Below are 11,812 nucleotides of genomic sequence, written 5' to 3'. Positions count from 1 at the left end.
TAATATGGAATTGGAAATAGATTTATGGACCACAACAAAAACATGAACTGGCATCAAAATCGGAAGTCTCTGGACTCACCAAAAACACATTAATGGGTCAGCCTATATTATAAAAGTGGTGTTGGCATTAAACTGATAGAAACAGGAAAAGTAAAATAAATAATATTTGCCCTCAGTCTTTGGAATAATAATCTAAATACTTACTGACATTTCTGTAATCTGGCTTTTCCACTGAAGGGGAGACAGAAAGGGTCTTGTTTGTGGGACCCATTGCACCAGCAACATATCTTTTCCTTCCTTTACAAAGAAGAGACATAATATTTGAGAAACAGGCTTTGGGTGATGGGGCGAAGAGACACACCAGTGTTTCATCACGTGCTATCCAGTCCAATGGATAAAAGTACGGCACTGCACTTGGGAACAATTATGAGAGGGGCAAAACCTGCTTGCCATGCTGATGGTGAGTGGCACAATCCTGCAGCAAAGAACTTCAAAGGATCCAGTGGGGGAGAGTTCCAAAGTACCAATATAGGAAACACATTTAAAAAATATTAATACAAAAACTATTTAGCACCGTAGTGATAATACAGTTTGGATGAGCAGGTGTTGTATTTTGGCATAGTTCAGCTGCTCAAGGAATACAACTGTTTGCAGTCCAGCTTCAATGTGGGAAGGGAAGTTATCATTTTGGCAGGAATTAAAATAGTATCCAGCATATGGACGACAACTGGGAGGAAGTCTCAGGGGAACAAAAGAGCCTAAAGGAAAGGTTAGTGGGGAATATAGCTTGAATTAGGCTAATCAGAGAAGCGGTTCTGACTAAACTTTGTGATGCTATTTGTTATGGGCAAAGAAAGTAGTGTGTAGAAAGAGAAAGTAGTCTGTAGAAAGACAGGATGTCAAGAGACAGGGTAGCTAAAGGAAGTGGGACACTAGAAAGTGATCTGAAATGCACAGAACTGAGGAAACAACAGGTGGTGAACAGGCAGAGTTGGAAAAAAGGAGGAGCCAAAAAGAATATAGGGCTGGACAAAACTATACATAGGGACAAAGGGATGTTGGGTATAGGTAGGAAGGACAAGTAGATAGGCAGATGATACCAAGGCAAGCCCCTTCACTCTATGCTTTTCAGGACCTGCTAAAAGCATTTTTATTTAGACAAGCCTATCCAGATATGTAGAATGTTGACATGTATTTCAATCTGTTTTTAGCCTATTGTTGATTTTAATTATTTTTGTGGCTTCTATTGTCACAACAAGCCTCAAGTGGCAATGAGGGCAAAAAGTCCAAATTTCACATATTGACAAACTTAGCAATTAGCGTTTGGCTGAAGACTTCTATAATAAGAACCAAGATTCTAATTAGAAAGACTGGTTAGATACTCCAAGAACAAAATGTACAATAGATTCTGGAGAAGATTTTTTTAAATAGTCTCATAGGTGAGCAAGACTGTAGAGATCTCTCTTTAACCATTACTGGTCTCTTCTAGCCTTGATTTTGAGAAAACTTCTCTTTAAAGCTATTAAGAGTCTACATCTCCTCCTTGAAACCAGATTGTAGGTTTTTGCTGGAATTTAAGAAAACCATGTTGTCCAGTCAGCACTTGAGTTGCCTATTGCTGGAATCTGCAAGAAGTTAAAGCCAGTTTACTTGCACTTTAGTTAATTTTGTATAAATAAGAAACCAAGTATGCAAGCTGCAGTGTTTTGGGAATAGCACTGACTGGCACTAACATCTGGAATCTAAGCAGAATTTGGAACCCACAAGAGCCCCTAATGAATAGTGCCTATTTTATTATGCATTATTATGTTTCACTGAATGACACCTCCAGCAATTACATCCTCCGGCCTAATGAGAAACAGTGATCATAGGCTAATGTGTGAACTAATTGGAAGCCAGTAGGTTAGAAATATTGGAACATTATTTTACCTGTCTCAGCAGTGACATCATCGGCTGCTTTTCGGGCTACCTGTGCTGATATTTTGTTTAACCGATAAGCCTGGGCAGCACAGGGGTAGGAGAAAGTGGAGGAGACATCAAAACAAAGAAACATCCAGAAAAAGACATTATATTCAAATTAACTAACTCTATTTTGAACACTACATTTTAGACACTATGACAGGAATTCTTTTGCAGCTCTCCTCAATGCCCTCTACTGAAATGTGAAAGAGGAAAAACTCTAGAAGACACAAAAGCCTAATCTCACCTCTCCCCACCAAATTCAACCAAGGCAATGTTGTACCAATGGGTTACTGAGAGTGCTCAGTTAGTATGTGATCCTCCAATCAGGATCAACACACATCCAACCTGGAGTTAAGCATCCCCTCCCCCTTGGTCATTAGGAAGAATGTACACTCATCTTCCTTTTTTGTGCACTAGCAAATCTTTCTTCCAGTTTTCATCCTGATCTTGTTAGTCTTGCCTTTCTAAGACAGCAGCAAAGAACTTCAGCCTGTGGGTCAACACAGACCCCTCCAAGATCATCAGAGGCCCTCTTCTGATTGCCCTTTTTGACACAAGCTTTAAGGGTAGCAACAAGGGAAAGGTTCTTTTCAGTGGTCCATTTGGGGAATGCTCTCCCCAAAGACATTCGCCTAGTTGTGATCAACAGATTTTTGGTACCAAATACTTTTCTCTTCTCCCATGCATCTAATGATTAACATTTCTGTGGGTGCTTTAGCTTGCTCACTTTTTGATGATCACAATCATGTGCATGTGGTTGGGAAGAGGTGAAAGTTTCCATCTGTTGCTTTTAGAATTAAGCCTGTGATTATTTTAGTGCCCAGTAAAGTGTAAAGTACTTTTTGTACTGTAAGTTGCCTCAAGATTTTTTTGTACAGTAGTAGGCTTCCAACAAGTGTTACGTGCAGAAGCCTTAGGCTGTGGGCTCTAATTTTCCTTTCTTCTGATATTGCTATGTGGGGTAGATTGAAAACTGAAGTAAAAGCTTCCAATTAACCATGGTTTATTGTTGCATCTGAACCTAGAACTGCAGTTAATCTTATGTTTAGGGAAACAAACCAGAATCAGCAACCACAGTTTTAAGTTGGATAGTTTCCCTAAACCATAGTTAAGGTTTAAGGTTGTTTATTTTATTTTTAAAAAACAGACATCATAGATGAACACAGTTAGCTGGAAATTCTCACTTTTGTTTTCAATCTCCTACTAATATTGGAGGGCAATGGGGAGCTCATATGTCCTTGTCCATTCACATAAAGCTATGCCATAGTTTAGCTTTATGTCTGAGTGTAATCAGTGTCACAAATTTACTGACCTCAAGAACTCAGGAAAGGATTTCAAATGTCACAAGACAGCATAAATCAGCCATGACTGTCCACATTTATTAATTTATTTAAAAATGTGTATTTAGGGCCCAGTTGAAACCAAGCCACAGGATACTAAAAGTGTCAGTCTTGCTATGAAGCAAGGGTTCTCCATTAGAGAACAATTATTCAAAAAGTACTCGTTTGAGAAACTAATATCCCTCAAACCCACATTGATAAAAGTCTAAATAAGCCCCTCATGCCACATTGCACCAATGATGGGGGACCTCCTTTATCCCCTTTAAAAGAATAAAAAGAGCCACTCTTGTTTCACTGATCCTTTAGGATCCTTTGATGAGTAGCCAAACAGTGCATGGGCATGTTTGATTTTGATCCAGAATGTATGCTAACGCAAGAATGCATTACAAGAGATCATCCAGCCTTGTAATTAGGCACTGGCTTGGCTGCCTAGTAAAACTGCTTCCAGGGGATCAGGCATGCTCCCTTAACACTACTGCATGCAAAATCTTCTTCTCTCAGCAGAAACAAGGGACTGCAGCTGCTGACCTTGAGCTGCAAACGTACAATGGAGTACTGTGGCTGCTAATCCTTGCACTTTCTCTCTCCTGCTCATTCAATCTTCATTTGCTAGACTGGGACTGGGATAATCTTTCATCAGAAAGAAGCAAATCAAAACTACGTTACCTATAACATCTCAGACAAATGTTGTTATTTTTATATAGCGCCAGTGCAAAATAAAATAAGCAAAAGGGACAGGCATGTGTCCCATCTAAATTTCAACAGGGGATGGCGAGACAGCCACGTGAAGGAGAAGTGTAAATGTGAACAAGCTACAAAACCAAAAATTGATTAACAAGAAATTCAAAATTCTTACCAGATGTTCAAGGCCATAGTCAGCTTGTGCTATTCTGGTGCTGCTGAAAGTGTTTGTCTCAATGATATCAGCACCAGCCAGCAAGTATTCCTGCAAGAAAAAGAGAATGATTAGGGGGTTTCTTTGGGAGCAGGGGGCAGGGGGAGAACAAGTTGTTTTTCAAACGCAAGTTAAGCCTCTTTACAAATGTCAAACAATGAATTTAAGCTCTTCTACAGTCCTTCACAGTAGAACCCCATCTGCTCTCTGTATTTAAAGTAGTGTCATACCACTTTAAACAGTTCTGACTTCCCTTTTTTTTGAAGTCAGGTTTGCCTACCACTCTCAGTAAGTAACCAGGTGTAAAATAGGGCTTTCTCTCATCACTTTTAATTCTGCAATTAATCTTAAGAGATTAGAGGGAAAGCTTAAAAAGTCCTACCATCTGCAAAGTCAGCTAGTGCCTCTTCATTATTTGAACAGCAGGAGAGGAAAATCTACCATATATTAGGTAATTAAAGTATAACTGAAAGTGGCAATAGCAGTAATTCCTCTTGGGTACTCACGCTGTTCCCCAAAATGAAGACACTTCAGTTCCTTAAAGAAATGTGCATACTTCTTTCTAGACTTGGAAGTACTGATGCGACTGTTTAGAATATCAATATAACGATGCGGTACGGTTTAAACCCTTGAGATTTTTCTCAGTGGAAAATAAAAATAAATGAGGACAAGGGTAATTACAACCAATTATATTTTAATCAAAATGCTAGAAGAGAAATTCCCAGCTTAGATTTTCAAGGGAACTTATTGATAAGTGACAAGGTTTCTTTGGATGCAAACTCACTTTTCAAAAACTAAGGTTGAACTTGCGTGATTATTTATGACAGGAAATGACACAAAGAGAGTTGGGAGACAGATTGACCTCCCCTCTCTGGTAATAACTTTTTTTCTTTTCTTTTTTGCAAATGCGTCCAATGCACTTCAATATTTAAACAGATGCTTACCCTACTGCAGATGAAACCTTGCCTGTCAACTGGGACCCAGTAACATATATAGATTTGCAAGTGGGCCTTGAATGTGCTGCTTGTCTACCCCTTTCCCACCCCTGAGGTGGCTGGATTGTCCAAGTGAGACCACTCACAGAGGCTTCAGCACACGTTTCACATGCAGTGAGAGGGTGCAGAGAACACTACTGTGCAGTGACAGCACTACATCAAGGCAACACAAGCAGTTACCTGAGAAGCCTAACTTTGGCAAGGGGCCATAATCACCTGCACCAACATACAGAAGACAGGAAGCTTCTCTGTCCTAGCTTTGAGGTCTCTCTTGCGGATATTCCCTCTGCATTTGCATTGGTTTCTCCTCTGCTGGACTGAATAGTAGCAGGAGACCCCATTCAGTTTCAGCATTTGTCAACAATAGTAGAAGCAGCAAATGAAAGGGAGGGCATGGAAATATTTATCCATTTTACTACAACCACATCTAATTTTTTTTAAAAAGAAAGACAAAAGGGTACTGCTAAGATAGTTACCATCTGTGGAAGTCACACTAATCTATCATTCTTTCCACTGGAATCTTCCAGGCTGAACTACTGCAATGCACTCTACATGGGGCTGCTCTTGAGATTGCTCTTGAGATCAGAAGCTGCAAAATGCACTAGCTCAACTGCTTGCCAGGGCAGGGTATTGCAAATATGCTGCCCCACTGCTGAAAAAATTGCACCGGCTGCCAATTAGCTATATATAAATACAGCTTGAGACCAGGATATCTGAAAAATCATCTCAGCCCTTATATATCCAATTAATTGAAGTACTGTACTATGTTTTGCAGGTGAGGGCCTCCTCATGCAGTTACCATATTCATAGGAGGTCTGTTACACACAATATAGGAACCAGGGTTTTAGTGATGTGGCACCTACACTTTGGAATGCTCTCCCCTGGAATATTAGACAGGTGCCATCTCTGTTGTCGTTTTGGTGCCTAGTGTGAAGACCTTACTCTTCCAACACGCATTCCTAGTCTACCTCTGTACTGTAAATGTTTTAAATTGTTTTATCACTTGTTCTTGCCACCCAGGGCTCCTTCAGGATGAAGGGCAGGATATAAATTCACAGTAAATAAAAAGCAACTGTATTCAGTAAATAAAAAGCAACAAAACCATTCTGCAAAGAATATGAGTGAAACATAGCTGCCAAGTCCGGGTTGTAAAGATCCGGGATCGGCAGCACGCGCATGACCGGAAGTTGCGTGACGCAACTTCCGGTGGCGCTTTGCCCTTCTATGGGCACCAGAAAATGGCGGCGCCGGCGCCGGAAGTCGCTTCCGCGCATGACCGGAAACGTGTAAAAGCGACTTCCGGCGCCGCCATTTTCTGGTGCCCATAGAACAGAAAAATGGCCGCCGGGCAGAAGCCAATTAAAGGGAAAATACCGGGATTTTCCACCAAACAGGAGACCGCCGGGAAACGGTAAGAAAAAAGGGGTTTTCCCGGCGGATACGGGATACTTGGCAGCTATGTGAGTGAAATCACAGTCCATTCAAACCGATAAAGGCTTTTCAGTCCAATGCAGTGGGGTCTTATTGGTTGTTACAATTATCAGGTTTTTACCATAGAAGGAGAAAATATGCAACATACTCAGCAATTATTTCTATATACATTATAATTCACACAACGTTTTCAGCAAAAGGAACCATGATAATTATTGTCATCTAAGTTATCTGCATATGCCTTTGCAAAGTTGTGACGGACTTCAAAATAATCAGTATTCTCCCAGTGAAATCCTCATAAAACAAACTATACTGACCTTGTGAATTTTGTAGATTATGTCGGGCTGAGTTATGCTTAACAGATCATTGTTTCCCTTTAGCGGTTTCGTATGATCCTTAAATTCTTCACCTTGAAATTGCTCTTCGGTTAAGTTATGTTGCTGGATCATGGTCCCCATGCCTCCATCCAAAACCATAATGCGTTCCCGCAAAACCATTTCAATTTCATCTTTCAGGCTTTTCTTCGTAGCTGTGTTAGGAACAGGGTCAAGTGAGAAATGCATATTCAAAGCCAGGGTGGATAAAAATCAATGATTTTTAAAATAATCATTTTTTTTATTTAAATCCGATTTTCAAAATAAGAATTTATTTTAAGTTTTTCATGTGTGCAAAAACTGAGTCTAAGTTTTTTTAAAAAAACAATTGTTTAATCATATCAGTTAACAAACATGGATACATATGATATAATGTTATTGTTTCAGTTCAATAAATTGTTTAAATTGTTATTAAGGAAATGATTGTTTTCCACCTTCCAATAAAGTACAGCAGAAAAATTATCCAAATATAAACAGTTAACTTATTAAACTTCACAATATTTTCATAATTATCTGTCTATGTATAGTATAACCAAATTAGTAATTTTTAATATACCGGTAACTGTAAAAACTACTCTGAAAATTTATTACTCCAAAAATGAAGCCTTCATCTGGTTGTAAATATTAAGATTATACCAGCAAGAATGAGTCTTTCTGTAAAAGAAAAATGATTAAATCTAGTCTTACTGACTAGTAATTTAAATCAAGTCTTCCTGACTTGTGATTTAAATCATGATTTAAATTGTGATTTAAATCAAATTCACCCTGTTCAAAGCAGTCAGCAGTATCCTCTATTGCAAATATCATACTCTCTCCTTTAAAGAATTGTATACTGTACTATAGAGCTAGATGTAGAACCAGCTCCTAACTCAGCAGCAATGCTTCTCCCTGTGTTCTTGCAACATTTTAGGGCTTGTTTGCTTGAGGACTAACAGTGCAGCTCTACCATGCTGTGATACGGTATATCCAATGTTAGTCATACTCAGAGTAGACTTTTTGAAATAATTTTCAATTTCTTTCAATGGGTCTACTTTGAGTATAATCCTCTTTATCACCCATGGAGTGGAAAGAAAGAGCACGAGTTTCTAATTACAATTGCAGGTAAGCATTTTTGCACATGCTCTGTCACACTGTCAAGACATTTAGGAGAGATTGCCAACAATTGTGAGCTGTTACACAGCACACAGGCCACGCCTCCCCTACATGATTTTTAATCTACACCAGTCTTTCTAAAAAATAAATCAGCTTCCTATTGAGCAAATGGCATTAAGAGGTTAGGTCACCACACAAGAGCAATCACTGATAGCCCCATCCTAACAAAGTTCACTCTGAAGTCCCACCAATTTCAAGAAGATATGATACAGGCAATTTCAGTGAGATAAAACAGAAGCTTAGAAAACCACACTTCTAGATCTAGTTCTGTATCCAAACTGGAATACACAGTTTTACCCTGCACCTAGAAAAGATGCTTGGCACACTGTCCCATGTTGATGAGATGGACAGCACAACTATACAGGGATTTCTCCAGCTCCCATTAAGAAAGCATCACTATAAGATACAGTAGAGGTAAAATATGTCACAGAACCTAGCACCAGCATTGCACACATTCAAAACAATGCAAAACATGGGGGAAATGTAATTTTCGCTGAACTAACCTTGGTGAGTCTATTTGGGCCCCTTCAAGAGGCAAATTTTAAAGAGAATGAACTTTTACCTATACTGTACAAGGAACAAAACATTAAATGCAAAAATCCTACTCACTTTCTTGAACTCATTGAGGGTACTTCTGAATAAACATGCACACAACAGATTTTTGAACGACCTTCAGTAATATTGTGAACTATTAAGAAACCCTGGGATTCATTTTAATTCCAAAATGTGTATCTCTTTCATTACACCTAAGGGGCAAGTTCTATGAACACTTGCAAGCCTGCTTTGTTTTACTCTTTAAGGCGTTTATAGATTTAGTGGTATATATGAAGCATGGACCAAAATATTTACATACCTATGTCCTAAAAGATGCTAAGTCTGCTGGTCTTGATTTTTTATATTTCTTCCATGCCTCCCAAGGGTCCTTTAAAATACTGCAAGATAAAGTTCTCTTTCTAAACCCAAGGCATGTCAATCTAAGACACCAGCAACTAAGAACCACGTTTCATTTAAAGAAAACAAAAGCAAGTCGGGGCCACAGTACACGTGGTTCCCAATAACGTGTGTTGATGTAGCTTTTCCTGCTGCCAAACACACAGAGACATATTTAGAAGGCAAGTTACTGTGCCTCTTAATACGGTAATGCCTCATAGGGTACTAATGAATACAGAATATCCATTTATTGCCTACTATCCATTGTCCAGCAAAACACATCCAAAGGTTGTTCAATCCACATGCTTTATTGCATCATGTTCTGTCCACCACGACAGCTACTAAAGAGAAGAAAGTTTTGTTTTTAATTAAAAAACCACTAGGGGAAAGAATTAGGAGTGGAAGGCAACTAACTATCCTCAGAGCAGACCTACTGAAATGAAGGGACCGAACTTAGTCGCGCTCCTTAATTTCAACAGGTCTGCTACTATGAGGCAAAGTTAGCTGGAAAAAGTTACACCCCCCCAAAAAAACACCTTCCTGTTCTGCACCCAGAAACCGCATGAACTATCATCCATTACTTTCCCCCCCCCCCACGTTCTCTGCAAAAAATACCTCCTCTCCCGACACACCGTTAAAGCCTGTCTCAGCGATTACTCTCTTCCCTTAAGTGGCAAATAAAACTTTGCTGCGCCAGCTGCAGCGGGACACGCGCGCACGCGCGCTCCTCCAACTCCCCAGACCCAGCGGGAAGAACGCGAGGCCAGGACCCAAGCTGCCCACCGCGAGACCTCGCGGCTCCCGGAAAACAAACACGCACCGTCCGACTGCTGGCCGCCGGACTGATGAGGCGGCTCGTGGATGGCAGGGGACATCCCGCTCAGCGCTCGCCTTCCGACACCGCAAATGGAAGAAAAGCCCCAATTCGCTGGCTGGGGAGGCCGTAGGCAGGGCAGGGCGGAGAAGGCGCCTGCGCGTCATCCGGGGTATTGTACCGGGCTTCCCTTCTTTGCTCCCTCGTGAGCTCTTGTTTTCGCTGCCTCAGCTGTGAGGAGAGGCATTAGCAGCTGAGCGGGTGGACGGGGTTTATGTGTTCGGTTTCTCTGTCTATTAAAGGCGCCCTCTTTCCCCAACGACTATTGGTTTTTATTCTTCTCCCCCATCCCCGAAACCATGTACAGTACACAGATATAATAAATGAATCAGTGCTGGATTTACGTATAAGCTAATCAAGCTATAGCTTAGGGCCCCACTCTCTTGGGGGCTCAAAAAAATTAAAGGAAAAAAACCACTGGATGTACATTTCCAAAATATAAGAGAGAAAAAAACAAATAAGTAAAACCTACATACAGCAACAGTGTTCTGTGCTGTGTAGGCTCCTTTGATGTAAGTGTTGGGCCCCACCTGCTAGCCTGCTCCCTAAAATATCACTGGTTTGCTCATTTCTATATACAGTGGTACCTTGGTTCTCAAACCTAATCCGTTCCAGAAGTCTGTTCCATATAGCATATATTCAACACAAAAACAGCAACAATTTGTTGTTGACAAAGGACAGCTGGACATATAAAGGGCCCCATTACCCTCAGTAGCTTAGGGCCTCATCAAACCTAAATCTGGCCCTGGTTCAAGGACAGGTTCCCAGAAGAGGCACCATGGCCTCAATCCGAATTAGGGGGGAAGCAACGCTAGTCCTCTCTTGCAAAGGATGCAGATATGTCAAAAGGGCTCCATGTCCTAGTTCAGCTTCCAGCACTTGCTCCACACACACTCCAAAAGAGTGTGCAGTGTAGTGGTTAGAGTATCAGGACCAGGACCTGGCCTAGCAGCGTTCAAATCCCAGCCGGCTGTGAAGCTCCCTGGGAGACCCTGAGCCAGTCGCTGCCTCTCAGCCTAAGCTACCCCACTGGGTTGTTGTAGGGTTTAGATGAGGAGGACCGCCTTGAGCTTCTTGGATGAAAGGTGGGGCACAAAAGAAATAAAATGAAGTGTAGCATCTTGCTTATGAAAGCTCATGCCCCCCAAATTTAATATGTCGTAAGGCTGTGTTTTTACACTACTGATGGGTGCATTTTAAAATGTAGAGCCTATACTTAGGTATACAACTTTTACTGGGTTGAGAATTGCTGTGGTTGTTTACCATCCCATCTACTTACCATTTTTTCTCTTTTACTTTAGTGCTCTGAATGCTGGTTTCTTTTTATTTCTTCCAGTAATTGGTTTGTACAACTGTCCTTGCCAGTTTCCTAATACTGGATTGATTGATTGATTGATTGATTGATTGATTGACTGATTGACTGACTGACTGGCAGGTCAGACTGCTGGAAGCAAAGGTGGATCTAGGGGAGCACAATTGTTGGGTCGCACCAGGCACAGATCTTCTGGGGTGCCGCAACAGGTGCCACAACTATGAAGTCCAATGGAAGGTAGGGGGACAGATTTTGGCATTGCACAGGGCACCACTGAACTTTGAGATGCCACAGTCCACCACTGCTGGAAGATGGGAGCCAGTTTGCTCCATACTGAGCAGCTGGGTAGAATACTGCCTGCACATTTCCCCCTTACACCTCTGTGCATAAAAGTTTAGGTAAGCAAGAAGCATTCTCTCATTTCAATGACACATTCCAGCCTGTCAGAAACACTCAAGGGGAATACAAAGCAGGGCTGGTAAGTAGTGTGGAAAGTCCCAAGGGCAAAATATCCCCCATCCCTGGTTTAAACTAATCTGCAAAGTGG

The 11,812-nt window shown here is 41.0% G+C and overlaps 1 protein-coding gene across 4 annotated transcripts in view; it reads right to left on the bottom strand.

Annotated features, from left to right (window-relative positions):
- Nucleotides 1-10,057, bottom strand: part of MTR (5-methyltetrahydrofolate-homocysteine methyltransferase) — a 55,061-nt gene extending 45,004 nt beyond the window's left edge. For 3 of the 4 annotated variants that reach the window (XR_009557373.1, XM_035108383.2, XM_060272865.1), the window contains exons 1-5: nucleotides 9,900-10,057; nucleotides 6,941-7,152; nucleotides 4,159-4,248; nucleotides 1,930-1,999; nucleotides 205-297 (exon numbers count right to left, since the gene is read on the bottom strand). Coding sequence is in view for 2 of the 4 variants with exons in the window: in XM_035108383.2 (XP_034964274.2) it covers nucleotides 205-297; nucleotides 1,930-1,999; nucleotides 4,159-4,248; nucleotides 6,941-7,152; nucleotides 9,900-9,954 (520 nt within the window). In the remaining 2 variants the exon portion in view is untranslated. Of the gene's footprint in view, nucleotides 1-204; nucleotides 298-1,929; nucleotides 2,000-4,158; nucleotides 4,249-6,940; nucleotides 7,153-9,899 lie in introns of those variants that run through there. The other variant, XM_035108384.2, reaches the window with a different exon arrangement.
- Nucleotides 10,058-11,812: the final 1,755 nt, after the last annotated feature.

Source organism: Zootoca vivipara, chromosome 3 (assembly GCF_963506605.1).
Source record: "Zootoca vivipara chromosome 3, rZooViv1.1, whole genome shotgun sequence".
NCBI classification, from domain to species: domain Eukaryota; kingdom Metazoa; phylum Chordata; class Lepidosauria; order Squamata; family Lacertidae; genus Zootoca; species Zootoca vivipara.
Note: the sequence above shows the minus strand (reverse complement) of the source record. Positions and strands in the feature narration are given on the sequence as shown.